The sequence below is a fragment of the Phodopus roborovskii genome, unplaced genomic scaffold (genome assembly GCF_943737965.1).
Source record: "Phodopus roborovskii unplaced genomic scaffold, PHOROB, whole genome shotgun sequence".
Classification (NCBI taxonomy): Eukaryota; Metazoa; Chordata; class Mammalia; order Rodentia; family Cricetidae; genus Phodopus; species Phodopus roborovskii.
The window spans coordinates 12,369,697-12,391,626 of NW_026126585.1; the positions used below are offsets into that span (position 1 = coordinate 12,369,697).

General features: G+C 40.7%; 1 protein-coding gene across 1 annotated transcript in view; it reads right to left on the bottom strand.

Moving 5' to 3' along the window:
• The window catches only part of Zranb3 (zinc finger RANBP2-type containing 3), a 134,621-nt gene extending 113,277 nt beyond the window's left edge, over nucleotides 1-21,344 (bottom strand). The window contains 1 exon segment of the mRNA XM_051204011.1: nucleotides 21,183-21,344. Coding sequence (XP_051059968.1) covers nucleotides 21,183-21,343 — 161 coding nt within the window. The 5' untranslated portion in view covers nucleotide 21,344.
• Nucleotides 21,345-21,930: the final 586 nt, after the last annotated feature.

A 21,930-nucleotide genomic window follows, 5' to 3' on the forward strand; every position in this document is an offset into this window, starting at 1 on the left:
GTGCCTTCCCCACAAGCCTGAAGACGAGTCTGATGACCCAGAATTCATGAAACGAAACAAAACAAAACCAGCTGAAGCTGCATGCCCATAATCTCAGCACTAGGGAGGCGGAGACAAGAGAGTCGCTGGGGTTCCATGGTCAGCCAGGCTAGCCAAATTGGCAAGGCTCAGGTTCGCGAGAGACCCTGTCTCAAAACGTATGAAGGAGAGTCAAGGGGGAAGACAGGCTACATTAAATTGCTGGTTCTCCATGTATACAAGTGCATAGTTGTGTGAATATATATAAACACAACTATGCATACCAGATAAAAATAAAATTTTTTTTTTTTTTAAAATGGAAAGAACTTTCAGTTCTACCAAAAGCTATGTTTGGAATCAAGTAATAACTGTAGGCACTGATTTTCTCTTCTAGTAAAGAGTCCATGACGTTATGCAAGCTTTGGGATTCTATATATAATTCTGTTATTTGAAAAGTGACTACAAACACAGGTACATAGAACAAGTTTACATATATATGTTTGCTTTATTTTTTTGTTTGTTTGTTTGTTTTTTGAGATGGGGATTTTTTTCTGTGTAACTTTGGCTCTCCTGGAACTCACTCTGTGGACCAGGCTGACCTCAAATCCCAGAGATGCGCCACCACTGCCTGAAATGCCATCACTATCTGTGTGGGTGTCAGGACTCCATTCTTCCTTGATGGCCGCGAGCTGTGGCTTTAAGTCTCAATGCAACCCTTCTTGAGGTCCCTTGCGCTGTTGCCCCACTCTTCCCAGCCTGATGCTTTGCCAAGCACGTTTCATTTTCCGCTCCCATGAGTGCACTTAAGCAGAGCATTAGTCTACTTCTTTGGACTAGGCAGTTACAGCTTTCGCCATTAAAACGCTCAGAAGCCAACTCTCTCCCAGGAGACTTTCAAGAGCGCTTTCAGCGAGTATGAGGCTCACACAGGTACAGTAGACTCCCCTTATCTTCAGGGATACATTCCAGGAACCCCAGTGGATGCCTGAAGCCTCAAACAATACCAAGTACTGGATAAATGATGTTTCTCCTACATATACATGCCTACAGTAAAGCTCATTTTACATATCAGACACAGTAAGACAACTAATAGAAAAACGGCAAGTGTAACAACATGAAATAGGGTTCTCTCATACACTCTCTCAAAAGGAATTACTTAAACACGAGCACAGTAATTCTGTGACAATGGCTCTGATAACTTACATGGCTCACAGACAAACAGTGCCTGTGACACTGAACACACTGAACAAAAAGATCATTCACATGCTAGATGGGTTTGGGTAGCATGCTGCAAGACCATGTAACTTCAGGGTGTCATGTAATTTAATACTTATGAATTGTTTACTTCCAGAGTTTTTCATTTGACAATTTTAAGCCATAATCGATGCAACTGAAATTATGGAAAACTATGATAAGGAAGGGTTGTCTTCTGTCAGTGACAACTTAAAGTACTATGTGCTCAAGCAAAGCAGTTCAAAAGCTGTTCCAGAGACAAACCAACCACAGTTAATTTGGCTAACCGTAGCTCTGTGTCTACACCACACGCACGCCCTTTCCTCCTAGGTAGTGTTCCTTCAGACACAGTCTAACTCAGGACTCCAGAGCTTTCTTCTTATATTCTCACAGCACAGTACTATCTCTTCTTTGACCTGCTTCTCCTTCTCTTTGCTCAACAGTTTTTATTAGCATTCATACATGCTAAGCATTGCCACTGTAAAAATAATCAGAAACCTCTCCTGGTCCTTACTTTGCTTCTCCAGCTTCCAGCTGTTTTCCTCCAGTCCCTCACAACCAAGCTTCCAGCCTCATTTTCTGCTTTTCTCGGTCCCAGTTCTCAGACCCACTGAACTATGCCGAGTTCTTGAAGTCGGGCTCTGAGACCAAATGGATGCAGCTTGCAGCATTTCTGATGGTAAGCACAGCTGGATCAGCTCTCCTCTGTGCCTTAGTTTTCTAGCACATCAAGTGGGGCTACCAACTTAATAGATTATATGTCGATAAATGAACCAATGCATATTTTTTTTTTAAAAAATACACAGCACTCATGTAGCTGAGGCAGATTGCAAATTCAAGGCCAGCTGGGCTACAAAGGAAGTTAAAAGCTGGCCTAAGCAATATGGAGAAACCCTGTCTCAGGCAAACACACACACACACACACACACATTGCTTCTTCACTATAAACTTAGCAGAAAATTAGGCACCTCATCATCTGTTAGTACCTGATAGTTGTATCATTTGTGACTGCCATCATTAATGCTCAACATTAATAAGACATGGATAGAAAAGCAATCAGTGCAAGCACAGTGTGGCTAAGGTTGAACTATCACAAAGTCTTTCTTAAAAAGAAACAAACAAAAGAAAATAGTAATATTCTTAACAGATATCTGTGGGCTGGTGAGATGACTCAGTAGGTGCCTGTCTGTGCTTGCCACCAACTTTGATGACCTGAGTTCAATCCTGGGGTCCTACATGGTGGAAAGAGACCTAACTTCACAGAGCTGACCTTGGAACTACACACATCCCCTATGAGACAGACAGACGCTCGCACGCATGCACATGCACATGATGTAAAAAAGGCTATTCTACAAAAATAAGGGGGAAAAACCCTTCTAAGATAACATGTATATTCCTATGTTCCTTTTTCCTAAAACAATTTTATGAAAATCCCCTTCCTATATCCTACCTTACTGAGCTAGTGAATGCATATTTGACCTGCAAAATCCAGTTTGTAGCAATCCCCTGAGAATTGTTCCAGACACCATGTTTCTGGCTACAGTCAGCTGCAGTCAGGAGGCCCCGTATATTATTGTCAACACACTGCCACGGTGACATCTATCAAAGTATGACAGTTCTTTTGTGTATGTTCTGCTCCTGGAGAATAAATAACTTCTTGAATATAAGGCACTGTCATTGAATTCTATATCCCAACAGCCTCTCTGGGGCCAACACACAGAGGGTCATACACTTATGTGAAATCATCCCAGAAAGAAAGCAAGGTATTTCAACCCTAATTTGAGAATGCAGATTTAAGAAACACATCCATTCTTTGCCAGGTGGTGGTGGCAATCAGGAGGCACAGGCAGGTGGATTTCTGTGAGTTCAAGGCCAGCCGGGTCAACAGAGTAAGTTCCAGGACAGCTAGGGCTGTTACACAGAGAAACCCTGTCTCGAAAAACCAGAAGGGGGAAAAAACACGTCGAATTTTAGAAAACTCTCCCCTGCCTCCCTTACACAAACACACTGTATATTACTTTTATTATGTTTAGGTATGATCCTGTTATCCCTGATCTCTCCAAGACCTTTATCATGAAAGGGTGCTGGATTTTCTCAAAGGCTTTTTCAGCATCTAGTGAGATTCTCATATGGTTTTCTTTTTTAGTTCATTTATATGGTGGATCACATTGATAGATCTTTGTGTGTTGTACCATCCCTGAATCCCTGGGATGAAGCCTACTTGGTCATGGTGAATGTTTTTTTCTGATGTGCTGTTGGATTCGATTTGCCAGTATTTTATTGAGTATTTTTGCATCAATGTTCATGAGGGATATTGGTCTGTAGTTCTCTTTCTTAGTTATGTCTTTTGTGGCTTGAGTACCAAGGTAATTGTTGCCTCATAAAAAGACTTTGGTAATGAACTTTCAGCTCCTATTATGTGGAACAATTTGAGGAATATTGGTATTAGCACTTCTTTGAATTTCTGGTAGAATTCTGCACTGAAGCCATCTGATCCTGGGCTTTTTTTTTTTTTTTTTTTTTTTTTTGGTTGGAAGGCTTTTGATGACTGCTTCTATTTCATTAGGGGTTATAGGTCTATTTAAGTTGCTTATCTGTTCTCAATTTAATTTTGGTGATAGCTATCCAGAAATTTGTCCATTTCCTTTGAATTTTCTAATTTTGTGGGGTACAGGTTTTCAAAGTATGACCTGAGAATTCTCTGGATTTCCTCAGTGTCTTTTGTTATGTCCCCCTTTTCATTTCTGATTTTGTTGATTTGCATGTTTTCTCTCTGCTTTTTGGTTAGTTTGGATAAAGGTTTGTCTATCTTGTTGATTTTCTCAAAAAAAAAAAAAAACAACTCTTTTGTTACATTGATTCTTTGTATTGTTTTCCTAGTTTCTACTTTATTGATTTCAGCCCTCAAATTGATTATTTCCTGGCATCTACTCCTCCAGGGTGAGTTTGCTTCTTTTTGTTCTAAGGCTTCCAGTTGTGCTGTTAATTCTCTAAAGTGACTATCCTCCATTTTCTTCATATGAGAACTTAGTGCACTGAACTTTCTTCGTAGCACTGCTTTCAATGTGTTCCATAAGTTTGGGTATGTTGTGTCTTCATTCTCGTTGAATTCTAGGACATGTTTAATTTCTTTCCTTATTTCTTCCTTGACCCAGGAATGGTGCAATTGCACCATTCTGCAGTTTGTGTTGTTGTTGAATTCCAACTTTAAAGCATGGTGGTCTAATAAGATACAGGGGGCTATTCCATTTTTTTTTTAATCTATTGAGGTTTGTTATGTTGCCTAGTATGTGGTTGATTTTAGAGAAGGTTCCATGTGGAGCTGATAAGAAGGTATATTCTTTTGTGTTTGGATGGAATGGTCTATAGATGTCTGTTAAATCCAATTTGAACCTAACTTCTGTTACTTCTTTTATTTCTTTGTTAAGTTTCTGTCTTGTGGTCCTGTCTAGTGGTGAGAGTGGGGTGTTGAAGTCTTCCACTATGAGTGTGTGAGGTTTTATGTGAGCTTTGAGTTTTAGTAGCGTTTCTTTTATGAACGTGGGTGCCTTTGTATTTGGGGCATAGATGTTCCGAATTTAGACTTCATCTTGATGGACTTCTCCTGTGATGAATATGAAATGACCTTTTTCATCTCTTTTGATTGATTTTAGTTTGAAGTCTAACTTGTTAGATATTAGGGTAGCTACAGCTGCTTGCTACTTGGGTCCATTTGATTGGAAAATCTTCTCCCAACCCTTTACCCTGAGGTAATGTTTGTCTTTGAAGCTTAGATGTGTTTCTTGTATGCAGTAGAAGGATGGATTCTGTCTTTGTATCCATTCTGTTAGCCTGTGTCTTTTTATAGGCGAGTTTAGACCAATAATGTTGAGGGAAAGTAAGGACCATTGTTAATTCTTATTTGTTTTAGATTTGTTGTTGTTGGTGGTGATATAGGGAGTATATTTGCCCCACTTTTTCTTTTGGGTTCTGGTAAAGTGGGATTATCTACTGCCTATGTCTTTGTGAGAGTAGTTAACTTCCTTGGGTTGCAGTTTTCCTTCTAGAACTTTCTGTAGGGATGGATTTGTAGATATGTATTGTGAAAAATCTGGCTTTGTCATTGAATATCTTGTTTTCTCCTCCTATAGTGATTGGGAATTTTGCTGGGTATAGTAGCCTGGGTGGCATCCATGGGCTCTTAATATTTGTAGAACATCTATCCAGGACCTTCTGGCCTTGAGAGTTTCCATGGAGAAGTCAGGCGAAATTTTGAAAGGTCTGCCTTTATATGTTACCTGGCCTTTTTCTTTCACTGCTCTTCATATTCTTTCTTTATTCTGTATGTTAGGTGTTTTGATTATTATGTGTTGAGGGGTCTTTTTATTTTGGTCCAGTCTATTTGGTGTTAAGTATGCTTCTTGTACTTTCATAGGCATGGCCTTCTTCAGATTGGGAAAGTTTTCTTTGATGACTTTGGTGAATATGTTTTTTGCACCTTTGTGCTGGGTTTCTTCACCTTCTTCTATGACTATTATTCTTATGTTTGGCCTTTTTACAGTGTCCCACATTTCCTGGATGTTTTGTGTTAAAGATTTGTTGGATTTAAGATTTTCTTTGGTCGATGAATTTATTTCCTCTAGTTTATCTTCCGTGCTTGAGATTCTCTCTTCGATCTCTTGTATTCTGTTGGTTATGCTTGCATCTGTAGTTCCTGATCCTTTACCCTGTTTTTCTATTTCCAGTATTCCCTCAGTTTGTGGTTTCTGTATTGTCTCTGTTTCAGTTTTCAGGTCTTGGACTGTTTGAATTGTTCCTTCATCTGTTTGACTGTTTTCTCTTGGCTTTCCTTGTTTTTTTTTTTTTAAGATATTTGTTCATTTCTTGCATTTTTTGCTTGGTCTTTTCCTCTATTTCATCCATTTTTTTGGTTCGTTTTTTCTTCCATTTCTTTAAGGGGTTTCTCATATCATCTTTGAGGGCCTCCATCATTTTTATGAAGTTATTTTTTTTAGGTCATTCTCTTCTGCTTCATCTGCTTTGGAGTGTTCAGGTCTAGTTGGTGTAGAGTCTCTAGATTCTGGTGGTGTCATATTGGTCTTTTGATTGTTGGGTGCTTTCTTGTATTGCCATCTTCCCATCGCTTCTTCCGGGGGTGCAGTTGGAGTCCCTCTCTCTACTCTGTTGTCCTGGTAGGTGTAAGTGGGTCAGGAGTTCGATGTCTGCAACTCTGGATGATCCAAGCTCTCTTGGAGGTCTCTCCTCCGGCAGAGGGGAGGCAATGAGGTCCAAGGATCAGGCGAGTGTGGCTTCATGGTGGTCCTCTGGCAGAGCGCCAAAGGCAATGGCATCCAACGATGAGGTGAGTGTGACCTCAAGGTGGTCCCGCATGGATAGGCAGGTCCGGTTTGCTCAGAGTAGACCCAGGAAGTTCTAGGGACTCTGGCCCAATGCTCACTGGGAACAGGGAGCCAGCAGGACAAAGGATGGGGGTAGGGCAGGCTCTGGGCGGTGTGTGGAGCAGAGTACCAGTATTGTACTATCTAGGACCAGGATATTGGGGTGGGCCAGAACTGGTCCCAGACATGTCTGGCAGAGCGCCTGAGGCGATGGGATCCAAAGACGAGGTGAGTGGGGCCTCAAGGTGGATAGGTAGATCCCATGTGCTCAAAGCGGACCCAGGAAGTTCCGAGGAGGTGGAGAGGTTGTTTGATCTGCACTCTAGCCCAATGCTCATCTGGAGAACCTGGCCAGCAGGACAAAGGGTGTGTGTGTGTGGGGGAAAGGCAGGCTCTCACCTTTATTAAATTTATTAAATTTAACTCTCAAGTAAATTGCTTGGTCTGTTTATCAAGCTGGGGATCTGACTTGCTAAAACATTATTTAACTGTACTGACATTTTATTTTAAACATATCCTAAAACACTCTCAATGTTAGTTTGCTTTATTCTCTGGATTTTAAGTTAAAGAAATAAGAAGAAGAAAGCTTGAGGCATAGCAAAATGCTTCAAATTTGAAATGGGCCTTTTGTCTTATACTAATGTTCAAGAGTTAAAAGATTTTAGTTTGTACAAACAGAAAGATATTCACCAAACCAATGAAGAAATTACTGAAATTTGTTCAATGAAATCTCTTTCATTAAGTGAACTGCTGGAACGTGCTATAAAGAACAGCACATATTGGCTTCTCCTAGTGTGGGTGTTCTGGTATCCTTGGGACCTTTCACCCACTCATGAGTCAGTTTTACATAACACAGAAATGTGTAATTTCCCTCCCACTCACAAGCCAACACTTTGGAGGTAACATTTTACCCTGTGTTATTTAAAGAATATGGTAACTTGGAACATTTTAATATTTTGCAAAATGTATAAACAATCAAATTAGTATCATGTCAGTAACACAGCTCTTTGGTTTCAAAGAAACATGCTGGTGTATTTTAATGCTACAGTGATTTAGGAAAAGGTATTTGGGAAATTTATATAAACTGTAACAAAATAAAATGTTAATTTTTAAGTTTTATATTCGATTCTATGTAGTATGTTCACTTGAGTGCTGGTGCCTGTGGAGAGTGTTAGATCCCCTAGATTGGGAATGACAGGCAGTTCTGACTGATGTGGACACTGGGAGAGGAACTCAGGCCCTCTTGAAGAGCAGCAAGTACTCTTAACCACAGAGCTATATACCCAGCTCCAATAACTATTTTCTTTTGTTTTCCAATAACTATTTTCTTAATCTAGGTAAAATTGGTCATTTTTGGTCACAGAGAAATCAAGAAAATAGGCAGTAACTTAGCAATTATATATTTAATGGAGAATTGTTTCCATGGCTACAAAAGTAATAAGGTTCCAGAAAAGTAGGATTAGGGGTAGGAGGGCAGGATAGACTTGGTTTTCTCCACCATATATTATATATTTGCCCTTCAGAAAGGAGTATATAATATATATGTGTGTGTGTGTGTGTGTGTGTGTGTGTGTGTGTGTGTGTGTGTGTGTATGGGTGTGTTTACCACAAATAACAAATGAATATCTAGATCATTCTGTTGTCTATGCCAAAACTCCTATACTCACAGTATTACTAGAATTTCTTTCCTTGACAAAACTTTGGAAATCACGACTATATTAAGACCTTTCTCAATTAATTATATATCACGGTGGGAAAATGTTCAGTTTTCTATTATTAGAAGGAAAGAATCTTGGAAGGAAGGAAGGAAGGAAGGAAGGAGGAAGGAAGGAAGGAAGGAAGGAAGGAGGAAGGAAGGAAGGAAGGAGGAAGGAAGGAAGGAGGAAGGAAGGAAGGAAGGAAGGAAGGAGGAAGGAAGGAAGGAAGGAAGGAAGGAGGAAGGAAGGAAGGAAGGAAGGAGGAAGGAAGGAAGGAAGGAAGGAAGGAGGAAGGAAGGAAGGACGAAGGAAGGAAGGAGGAAGGAGAAGAGAGCACGTATGAATGAAGGAAGGTGATTTAAAACAGGAGCTAGGTTTAAGAACGGAACTCATCCCTCACAGGCGGTACAGACTCAGTTCATTGTAAAGAAAGAAGATGCTGTCTTGGTTTTCTTACCACTGCTGTGACAAAATACCTGACAGAAGCAACTTACAGGACAAAGGCCCCTCCATCATTTGGAGAGGACATGATGCTCGGAAAGTGAGGCAGCTGGCCGCCCCGTAGCTGCAGTCGGGATGCAGAGAGAGATGCTGATACCCAGCTCACTTTCCTCTTTTTCTTCAGTTCAAGACCCCAAGCCATGGGGTATGTCTTCTCACTTCCATTAACCCAATCAGCAATCCTCACAGGCATACCCAGACGCTAACAATCCCTCAAAAGTATGCTTGGAAGCTTGTCTTCTAGGTTTACAAGAACACTGACCAACACAGGAATCAACAACATCTGATGGGAAACGGACTGTCAAACGATACACTGTTGCAGCAGATGGCGTCACAGAACATGAAGTGTTCACATCTCACATGTCCTACACAGCATAGCTACGCCTTGCTTGAAGGCAGCAGTGGCTGGGATTGTCTCAGGGAGAGCAAACAGCCAAGAGCAGAATTTTTTTTTTTTTTTTGTCTGACGAAGAACCATGACACGCATTCCATTATAATCCACAGCAGCAATTTCCTCGTGGGAAGCAGGTTGACTGAACCAAGGAAGCAGGGATGGGAGAAAGGGAGAGAAAATGGGGAAATCAACCAAAACAAAATATGTATAAAACTGCCCCCAAGGGCCAGGTCGTGGTGGCGTACACCTTTAGTTCCAGTACTCGGGAGGCAGAGGCAGGCGGATCTCTGTAAGTTTGAGGCCAGCCTGGTCTACAGATTGAGTGCCAGATTGAAACCCTGTCTCAAAAAACCAAAACAAAGAAAAAAAAATGTCCCCAAGGAAACCTGTCATTGTGTTTGTTAGTAACAAGGAAAAGGGAAGTAGATGAAAAACTAAGATATGTCTTTTGTGAACTTATGAATTCTTAAAACATACTATCCTGAGAGTAACAAATTGAAAGCTGGGGCTGGTGGGATTGCTCAGTGATTAAGAGCACTGGCTGTTCTTCCCAAGGTCCTGAGTTCAATTCCCAGCACGCACATGGTAACACACAACCAGCTATAGTAGGATGTGATGCCCTCTTGTGGAATAAAGGTGTATAAGCAGATAGAGCACTCATACATAAAAGAAATAGGTCTTTAAGAAAAACATTGAAAGCAGGTCCAGAGAGATGGCTCAGTGGTTAAGAGCACTGACTGCTCTTCCAGGCGGACCTGGGTTCAATTCCCAGCACCCACATGGCAGCTCACAACTGTCTTATAATTCCAAGATCTAACACTCTCACATAGACATACATGCTGACAAAACACCAATGCACATAAAATAAAAATTAATTATTAAAAAAAGACATGGAAAGTTATAATACATTTTCTATAATTAAATCTCTTTGACCTTTAGTTTCTGTACAGGTAAATGAGAGTTAGTAATAAATATCTGTCTCCCTGAAAGGGTGGTAGCCTTGCAAAACAAAAATTGTACAGCCCTGGTTTTTAGCCTTCCTAACACTGTAACCCTTTAATAAAGTTCCTCATGTTGTGGTGACCTGCAGTAATAACATTATTTTCATTGCTACTTCATAACTGTAATTTTGCTACTGCTCTGAATCACAATGTAAATATATGATATGAGACCGGGGGTGGGGGGTGGGGGTGGGGTTGCGACCCACAGGTTGAGAACCACCGTTGTAGCACTTAACAAGGAGCATTACCAATGAGTATATACCTGATGCTGTGGAGGTGTTTCATAGTTTCATTTGAAAATTAAATTCACTTTCCTAATTCACTCGTATGTACTAAGGAAGTAGTATGTTTCAATATTACTAGTAGCCTTAGTTTCCTATTATGGTAAAAATATACCTAAAACCTACTATTTCAATCACTTTAAGTTTGTAGTTTGATGTCAATAGCCACATCTACTTTACTGTGCAACTGCTGTTACAACCCATCCATTAAACCTTTTGTTTTAACTCTTGAGGACTTCTCCTCTTGTCTCAGATAAACATTTATTTTCTGTCTGTGCAAATGTCAGTATTCTATGTAACTTACTAAGAGAAATCCTATTCGTCTTTCAACTGTACATTAAGTATCAAACAGTCCAGCAGCATCACATTTAGTAATGAAAACTTATCGTCACCCCAGTATACAAACAGTATCAAAATCTTTAGATAGGCTCAAAAACTTGGGGTTGGTAAACGACATTCCTTTGCAGGTCAATTTTATGGTGTACATTGGGATTCAATACTCTATAAGTGGTAAGTAGCACTATTTCATAATACTCAGGTAATATATATTACCTTTGTTTGATTCAAGACTGGAATAGCCTAAAGAGAGAGAGAGAGAGAGAGAGAGAGAGAGAGAGAGAGAGAGAGAGAGAGAGCTGGGCAATCATGCACATCTTTCATCCTAGCACTTAGTAGGCAAAGGCAGGCAGATCTCTCTGAGCTCAATGCCAGCCTGGTCTAGAGAGTGAGTTCCAAGACAGCCAAGGCTACACAGAGAAGCCCTGTCTCAAAAAACCAAATAAATATAAAAAATTAAAAAATGGAAAGAAACATAGAAACAAAGTAATATGAAAATACACATTGCTTTCATTTTTTTTTAAATATTTCATCATTTTGGTAACTACAAGATCACACACCGTATCTTCATATTTGTCTTAGTAGTATCAAGGCCAGTGTCAGATTCTGGTACTAGCTACCCATGGCAGTCTTTCTGCTGCCACCCACCCCAGCAATACGTCCCAGAGCAATGGAACCCTTTTCTTAGAGCTCCCAACTTCTCAACACAAAAACATCCCCTCTTATAAGTGAACCTCATTTACCTGACAGGAAAGTAACACTTTACAGAGCTACTGGAGGATGCTAAAATCTAGAACAGTTACTACAGGTTCATCTAAGTTTAAGTAAAGAGTATGAATTCACTAGATTCTGCCGTGTTTGACCATATTATGAGCCTGAACCTGTCAGAATGGATGCTGATACAGTTTTGAGAAATCCCAGGGGTTTTTTAGTAGGGGAAGGCCTCAAGAGGCCCCACCCACTTCCCCCACCATGCAGGGATCTACAGGAAATAAACGGTTGCTGAGGGGAAGGACATTTCCTTCAGTGGCACATGGAGGCACTGATAGGTTCCTGTAAATAATCCTTCACCCATGATCCCGTAAGAAATTCACGGGGACACACATAGACACAGACATGAAAGCAGAAGGGGCTGGCTGCGAAGAGAAAGGGGATCAGCAGAAGTGGGAAACACATAAGGGAGGGAAATTGGGGCAAATATGATCAGAATACTAATAACCTTTTTAAAAAAGACAACGGTTTGAGAATAGAGACATGGCTCAGCGGTTTAACGCACTTACTGTTCTTTACAAGGACTTGGGTTCCATTCCCAGTACTACACGGTGGCTCACAACCATCCATAACTCCAGTTCCAGGCAATCTGAAGGCCTTCACTTCCACAAGCACCAGGCATGCATGTGATACACACGCAAACATGCAAGCAAACACCCATAGAGTAAAGATAAATAAATAAACAAACACTCCTATTCACACATTAGGACCCCTAGCAGGACACTGGCAGACTTCTGCCTATACCTTTAAGAGGAGATAGGAAATTCAGCATTTTTCTTCTAAAAAGACATGCACCTGTGCATTTGTCTCTCTCTCTCTCCCGGTGTGTGCTGTGTGTGTGTGTGTGTGTGTGTGTGTGAGAGAGAGAGAGAGAGAGAGAGAGAGAGAGAGAGAGAGGATGTCTTAGCATATGCCTTTCACAGCACTCAGGAGGTAGAGAGGCAAGAGACCAGTCTACATCATGAGTTCCAGGACAGGCTCCAAAGCTACACAGAGAAACCCTGTCTCAAAACCAAGAAGGAAGGAAGGAAGGAAGGAAAGAAGGGAGGAAGGAAGGGAAAAAAGTTGTCATGGAGAGATAAATTTTTTGTTTTCAAGACAGAGTTTCCCTGTCCTGGAACTCACTCTGTACAGCAGCTGGCTTCTGACTACAGAGATCTATCAGCCCTTGCCTCCCAAGTACTGGGATTAAGAGGTGCGCCACCACTGCCTGGGGAAGAGATAAAGATTTACGTAAAAATTTTGTCATGAATTTACACATAAAGAAGCTTTTGCCTCTGTAACTAAAGAGAGATAAAGCAGCAGTGCAGGAGCTCAGGGAGCTTTTGGAAAAGTTGATAAACAAATGAAATGTCAGCAGACAGGTCACAGATAAACACATCTAACTGAAATCAGGTTCAGTCCAGCCTCCTGCTGCCTGCTGCGCCCAGTGCAGCTACCAAGGCAAAACCAAAGGGAAACCTGGAGAGAGCTGGGAGCAGTGGATGGTCCAGGCGAGACTAGAAAGGACAAGTGGGGTCCCAGTTAGCACAACCTATATATAGGGTCTAGAACCTTACAGACTAAGTACCTAGAGCAGAAATACGAGTTGAAAGTCTTGCAGAACAGACAGATCAATACAAAGTCAGAATCTTACCAATAATCTCTGCAGGACTCATCACTCATGTACTTAAATATGAATTATTTAAATACATATTGTGGATGGCCTTAATCATAATATGATTGACACATTGTCTAGAGGCACAATTGGAAAATTAAAAAATGACTGATGAAAAAATTTGCTAATAACCAGTATTATCAAGCAGCCGACTTTGTTTTTTTTTTTTTTTTTTTTTTTTTTTGTTTCCTTTTTATATTTAAATGTTTCCTTTTTATATTTAAATGTGAAACGAGGTTGTTCTACACATCAATCCCAGTTCCCTCACCCTCCCATCCTCCCCTACCACCCCCACCCAAACCCAGCCCATCCCCTTAACAGCAGACTTTGTTAACACTGGTCTTCATTCAGCAAAATGTCAAGTGTGTCTTAGTTTCTTTTTCCAGGAAAATGGTGGGTGTGACCAACTTAAACATTGGCTGTACAGGCAGCCAAATCATAGCTTCCTATAATCTCAGGAATTTGGACATTAAAGCAGTAGGATTAGAGTTTAGCAATTTAGGGGTCAGCCTGAGCTACGTAAGACAGCATTTCAAGCAACAGGAAAAGAAAGGAAATAAACTGCAACTCACAGAAATGAGGAAAATGTTAGGCAATAGCAAATCAAGAAAAAGAGGCATAAGGATTATCACCAAGGCAACCATGCTCCTGGAGCACCAAGATGGGAGGTGAGAAAGAAACACTGTTCACTATGGAGGAAATCTGGGGAGCTGGCATCTTGTTTCCTATTGCTATGAAGAGACACCATGACCAAAGTTATAAAAGAGAGCATTTAACTGGGGCTTCCTTATCGTTTCAGAGGGTCAAACCACGATTACCGTTGCGAAGCATGATGGTACAGAGGCATAGCACTGGGACAATGGCTGAGAGCTGACATCTGATGTAGAAGCATAGAGCATGCACACACAGAGGGACAGGGAGGGAGGGGGAAACAGATACAGAGTGGGTGTGGCATGGGCTTCTGAAACCTCAAAGTCCACGGCCAGGGCCACACCCCCTCCAACAATGCCACACTTCCCCATCCTTTCTGAACAGTCCACCTACTGGGAAGCCAGTCTTCAAAAATATTAGTCCATGGTGGGGTATCCTTGTTCAAAACACTGCATACAGTAAACAAAAAAGGAAATCAAAAAAACAAAAACAAAAACAAAACAACAACAACAACAACAAAAAAAACACTGTAGTGAAAGAAGTCAGAGCAGGGTTGCCACAGTTAGGAGAAGAGTTGAGTAGGATCAGGTGTAATGTGGGTGACAGACATATTGTGTGCTTAAAAAACCTATCAACACCTTAAAAGTACACACATAAAACGTGAGCATTTTATTAGATTAAACCTTACCTCAATGTTAAGTCAAAGAAGCAAACACATCTGGCATGATTTGGTAATCAAAATGCAGGAGTATAAAATGCTAGATGAAGTAGTGAACATATGAGAGCCTAGCATTTGGGAGGCAGAGTTGGCAAATCAGCAAGACAACCTGCCCTCAGCTACATAAAAAGTTCAAGGCTAGCCTGGCCTGTAGAAGACCATGTCTGAAGCAAACGAAAATCAAAACCACAACCCTAAGTGTCCCTGAAAATGACTTTATGTTCATGATACATGGCTGACTGGGAAAGCAGAAAGGAAGAGCTCAGTTTTGCTAATCTCCGTTATGAGAACTTTCTAATCACTGAGTTTTCCATACTTTGAAATTTTTAATTACTGAGAAAATTTATGACACCAGAAAATACATTAGGTATCCTAATCAGTTTTCACTGTCAAGTTGATACATCCTTAAGTCACTTAAGAAAGGTTGTGATTGAATGACTGACTACCTGAGCAGACGTGTGTGTGTGTGTGTGTGTGTGTGTGTGTGTACGTACCTGTGTGAGAGACAGAGAGACAGAGAGGGAATTATTAATTATGTAGGAGAGTCCAGCCAACTGTGGGTGATCTGATCTGGAAGTGTAATCCAAATAAACCTTTTCCTCCTGTAAATTGCTTTCAACTAAACTGTTTTATTATAGCAACAGAAAGGAAACTAGAACGTTAGAAAACAAAATACATAGAGCACCAAAAAACAAAATAGCTTTCAAGTATATAAATAAAAATGCTCTAAATACACACAGAAGTAAACACAGAACTAAAACATGACACCAAGCAAGTTGCAGCAGACTTGAACTGGATATGCTAGGATTTAAAAATATACTGGTGAAATTAAGAGCAAAGTTCACAATGATCCCATTCTCTAATTACAGGAAAGGAAAGGACTGACTGTTCTTTGACATTAGTCAGCTAATCCCTGAGCTGGACACAGAAACACAGCCAATCCTTAAACATTTCTTTTACGAAAGTCTCCATCATGCTTCCCAAGGCCTGGTGTGATGGCAACTGTTCTGTGTAAAGAATATTGAATAATTCAGCTCTCCCATGTGAGCAACAAAAACAAGTGGTTTTAGTCTTACAAACATTAATAGTTCCTTTTTTCAGGACAAGAGTAGCAAAAGGTAGTAAACTAGAGTGACGGTAAGCACACACAAATTGGTAAATATAGAGGCACATCTACACACTATGCTTATATATACATAGAAAGCAAAAAATAAAAATAAAAAAAAGTAAGAGATACAGAGGACACCGAAGAAAGGTCTAATACAGATGTAAACAGAGACCAAGGAGTAAAGAATAGAACAAACACTGGGAACTGGCCTGATGGCTCGGCCAGTCAAGTCACTTGCTGACAAGCCTGATGAGCCTAGTTTGATCCCTGAGATGCCACAAAGTGGAAAGAGAGAAAAAAAAAAGTTCCCAAAGTTGTCCTTGGACATGGATAGTACATTGTTGCATGGGCATGCATACACACAGACAAAATAAATAAAAAATATGATTCTTTAAAATGATACTGGGGCCAGGCAGTGTTGGCACACACTTTTAATCTCAGCACTCAGGAGGCAGAGGCACTGGTACAGGTAAAAACTGTAAAATCTTTAATGTGAATGCATACTATCACCAAGTCAGGAAGTAGAACAAAGGAAACAATACCAACGGAAACTTCTGGATAGTGAGAAAACCAAAAGAAGATTACAACAGAAAGACAATTTATAACAATGAAGTATCTTAATTTCCTATTATGGTTGATATGGAAGACCTAGTCATTGTAGAATACAGAAATTATGTGCTTGTGGGAAAAGATGCTGGAATTAAAGTTTCCCTTGTAGGACTGTAAATGAAAGTTGGAATCACAAAGACAGAGGGACAAGAAAATTACCAGACAGACAGAACGTTTATCATCAAGCAATCAAAGGCTGCTGAGAATGTGCAGGGCGTGGGAGATGGACCCAACGTTAGTAGGAATATAATTAGAGCAGATACTATGAAATGACCATGGAGGTACCTCAGAGTACCAAAGGTACCGTCAGGCATCGTGAAGGACGTCTGTAACCCTTGAGCACAGCAGGCAGGGCAGGAGGATCAGGAGTTTGAGTTCAGCCATGGCCACATAGCAAGTTCCAGGACAGCTTGGGATCCTCTCTCAAAATCAGTTAGTTAACTAAAATTCTACAGAACTAAGAATATATCCCTATACGATTCAGATCTACCACATCTGGGTACCGAACGTAAAGAGCCACAGATAGTAGAGAGGAAATATACATGCACATTCAAGTTTCCTGAAACACTGTTCACAATAGCCAAGTCACAGAACCAGCCCAAATGCCCAGTGATGGATGAAACAGTAAATGGGAGTGTGGTCTGTAAGCATAATGCAGTTCTATTAAACCATAAATACCAAAAACACGTAATCTGAAGGAAAATGGATGGAACTGGGAATTACCATGTCAAGCAAAGTAAGCAAAACTGAAAAAGATAAAGATCACATGACTTCTTCCACAGGTAGTCTACATGAAAAGTAGAAAGGAGACTGAGGAGAGGAAAGACGCCAAACTGGGGGCCAGGCCAGGCAGGGGAAGGTATTCGCCATGCAAACTTAGCGACCCGAGTTCAAGCCCTGGAACCTATATATAAAGGCGGAAGGAAAGAACCAGTTTCCCTCTGACCTCACACACGTGCCTTTCTTAATAATTAAATAAAATAAATATTAAGATTAAAAACAAAGTCTAGAGAGATGGCTCAGTGGTTAGGAGTACGTCCTACTCTTGCAGACGACCTGGATTCTGTTCCCTTCACCCTAGCAGCTGTTTTAACTCGAGCTCCAAGAGATCTAATACTCTCTTCTGCCTACCTTATACATACATATGCACAGACGTGTAGGCATATACATAAATTACAAAAAATAATTGAAATTAAAGTGGGCAGGTTAAAGAGATGGGTGGCTCAATGGGTAGGAACACTTGTTCTACAAGCATGAGTGCCTGAGTTCAAATGCCCAGAGCATGCATAAAAGACCAAGAATGACTATGTGTCTGTAAATTCAGAGCTGGTGGGAAAGAGACAGGAAGCTTGCTAGGACTTACTATCTCCTAGTCTAGCTCCAGGTTCATTGAGAAGCAGCGACTCAAAGGACTATGATAAAACAGGACATCCAATATTCTCTCACCTCCAGGCATGGGCACGTGTACATACATACACACACGCACATGTGCACGCATGCGCGCGCGCGCACACACACACACACACACACACACACACACACACGTGCTCATGCACACACACACAAAATTCAAAAATAAATTTAATAAAAGGTTCCTAACAGACAGATAGAATAAAATGTACAACTACATTATAATACATCACAGCCAGATGATACATATGACTCTTTAGACTTAAATCAATTCAAGCTAGCCAAGATGTAAAATGCATACATTCCTTCATTAGCTACATTTTTAGAACTCAATAACCATGGGTTGCTAAAATGGGTATTGATTGGAACTGTCTATGTACAGAACATTTCCATCCTGGCAGAACATTCCATTAGACGGCACTCAACTAAAAAAAGGACCCTGACTTATGACGGTGATAATCAGTACATAGCAGTGGGCTAAGTCAGCCTTTACATTAGACTGAGAAAGATCAATACAATGTGCACATAAAAAAGTAAATGAAAAAATAATTGGCCAGGTACTTTGTACCAAGTGAACTGTAAATCTGATATGAAAAGTGAAAGCAGAAATACTCTAGAAGAAACTACTGGCAAAAGCTCGTTCTCCCACGGAATCTGGGATCCCCATCATGTCCTGCCTTGGACAAGGCAGCTCCTAGTTGTTCAGGATTCAGAGGCAGGATTCCCTCCACGAGTTCCCTGGTTCTCGGGTCTTTGGAATCATAGTAAACTGTGTTACCCATTTTTCTGGGTCTCCAGATAACAAGAGAGCAAGTACCATATAGTTTCTGTACAATTTGGGTTCCCTTACATATGCAAAAAAAAAAAAAAAAAAAAAAAAAAAAAAGATGTGTAAAAACTGCAAACCATAAAAATACTACTGGTAAAAACAAAACAAAACTAGTTAAAATGGTACTAGAAATGGAGAATTTGGGGTTCTGGAGAGATTGGCTCAGTCGGTGGGTAAAAGGTGCTTGCCACCAAGCCTGTCACCCTGAGTTTGACCCCTGAGACCTATAAGATAAAAGGAGAGAAACAATTCTAACAAACTGTCTTCTGACCTCCATGCATGACCCATGGCATGTACACACACACACACACACACACACACACACACACACACACACACACACACACAAAGAGAAATAGTAAGTAAAATCTACAAAGTAATACATATGATTTTTAAAATTTAAAAAAGGGGGAGGAAAAGTGAGTAAAAGATAAGCTAAACGAGTGAAAGCAGCTGCTGCCAAGCCTGACCCCTAAGTTTGATGCCCAGGTTCCACATGGTGAAAGGAGAGAAAAAGATTTCCAGAAGGCACCCTGCGACCTCTACATGTGCACCACAGCACACATGTACTCGAAAATAAATAAATGAGATTTTTTTTTTTTTTTTTTTTTTTTTTACAAAAATAAAGGGCTAGAGAGATGGCTCAGTGGTTAAGAGCACTGGCTACTCTTTCAGAGGTCCTGATTTTAATTCCCAGCGCCCACATGGTGGCTCACAACCATCCATAATGAAATCTGATGGCCTCTTCTGACCTGCAGGCAGACATGCAGACAGAACACTCCCATACATTAAAAAAAAAAAAAAAGTGTAAATAAATAAAATGATAAAAAATGAAGAATTTATGCTGATCAGGAAGTAACATTAGGACAGTAGGGTGGGAAGCCACAGCGAACACACCCACACACAATAAATAAGTAAATAAATAAATATAAAGTTTAAAAAAATAGGGAAAAGGGTATGACAAGCCTGAAATAGATCCTTTCTTCACAGCACTCAGAAAACCTGGCCAAAAGGTTCATTTTGGACTACTAACATCTAGAAAGTGAGAATCAGTACATTTTTTAGTGGTGGTACATTTTTTTTTTTTTAATGATAACCCATACAAGCCATACAAGTAGTATTTTGTAAAGCAGAATATATGCACCTCTTATGATCCCAGCATTCAGGAGGCAGAGGCAGGTAGCTCTCTGTGAGTGTGAGGCCAGCCTGGTCTACACAGTGAATTCCAGGACAGGCCCCAAAGCTAAAGAGAAACTGGTTCTGTCTTCAAAGGCCAAAAAAAAAAAAAAAAAAAAAAGGAAGGAAGAAGGAAGGAAGGAGGAAAGAAGAAAGGAAGGAAGAAAAGGAAAAAAGAAAGGAAGGAAGAGAAAACTATTTGGTGGTCTGATCTAACAGAGAAGATTACATAAATTGTTACAATGCAAACATGAAATGTTCCCACAGGCAAGTGTCCCCCAGACACTGGATCCCACTTAGTGGTGCAGCTGTGGAGGGGCGGACCTTGCGGAGGTGGGGCACAGCAGGGAGAAGAGGTTGCTGGGGGTGAGATTAGCTTGTCACTGAGCCACACTTCCCTCTTCGCCACCCTACGAGCTGCCCCTTCATGCTCTACCCCATGAGGGTGGACAGTACCTTCTACACTGCGAACCAAAACAAACTTCTCCCTCCTTTTGCTCTCGTCAGATATCTGTCGCGGCGACAAGTGAAGGGTTAGCCACGACAGGGACATTTGAAAAGAAGCAAAAACAAACAAAAAAAGAAGTGACATGATCACCAAAAGGTTGTTATTTTAAACTGAAAAAAAAAAAAAAAGAATAAAAGGTGATAGAGACGTGTGTGTGCCCGCCCAGACGTGTGTGTGCCCGCCCGTGCGCGTGTGTGAGCGTGTGTAGGTGTAATGAATAGTACATACTCAAGAAAGCTATCGACATAAAATCCTAAGAGTACTTAGTAACTCAAAGATTTAAGATACCTGAAGCTGGGCACAGTGGCCCACGCCTTTAATCTCAGCACTTCGGAGGCAGAGGCAAGTGGATCTCTAAATTCAAGACCAGCCTGGTCTACAAAGTGAGTTCCAGGACAGCAGGGGCTATGTATGGAGACCCTGGGTCAAACAATTATAAAAAGATAGCAGGCTGGGCAGTGGTGGCACATGTCTTTAATCCCAGCATTCTGGAGGCAGTGAGTTCGAGGCCAGTCTGGCCTAGTGAGCAAGTTTCAGGGCAGCCTCCAAAGCTATAGAGAAACCCTGTCTCAGGGGGAAAAAAAAAAAAAAAAAGAAGATACCAGAAGACCCGAGTTTGATCCCCAGAACTCACTTGGTGACTCTGGCAAGCTGACCTCAACAAGTATACTTTGGCACACACGTACAGCAAGCATAAATAAATCAAATGCAGTTAAAACAGCATTTTTTCGGAGTATTTCCACCTCAAGTGCAAGTCAATTACAGCTTATGGATAAAGACTAGTTCATTACAATCACTTTGACTATAGACAAATTTGAGATATTTTAAAAGAGTGGATAAAACAGAGCTTGGCTTTTTAGCAATTTCTTTTGGTAATTTTTAGCGTGCATTCTCAAAGTACTTTACCTGCCATCTCTTCTGAGGGCAAAACTGATGCCATCTTTTTGGAAAGGAAGCAGCTTTTCCCTGAGCTTGTCAGGTAAAAAATCCAGCTGTGTATGTGATTCACTCGTTAAACAAGACATCTGAGGTGCAGGAGCCTTCTTTCTGTTACCAGCTGTAGGCATGGTGAGCCTGAAAACAAGGGACCACAACACACAAAGGGGGCGGGCATTATTAACCACACTGCAGAATCTCATATGCATGAAACTATGTCACTTAAACCTAGCTCTGGGATACTGGCTACACAAAGACTAGTTAAATCATGTTCCCTGAGTACACTGCTAAGAAACCTCGGGGCACTGAGTCCAAAAGTGATAGAATAATTCCCTGTACAAGAAAAGCGTCTCTACTTCGTTTTAGAACTTAATATAACCATACCCATTTCAAGCAAATAAATACAACACTGAAAAAAAAAGCACATACCAACAGGATTGTATTTTTGGTTTTTGTTTTGTTTTTCAAGACACGGTTTCCGTGTGGCTTTGGATCTTCAGATTCGCATAACTAGACATCTCTACCTGGCTAACAGGTGTCTCAAAGATCCCAAAAATAGAATCCTAACTCTCTTCCCTAATCCTTGTTTTACTTACGGCCTTTTTCATTGTATCCGTCCAGGGTACTCACACTCCATTCTGTCTAAAACTGCACACCTATCTACCAGTGACTCCTGTTGACTCTACATTCTAATTATATCCAGAATATCACCACTTCT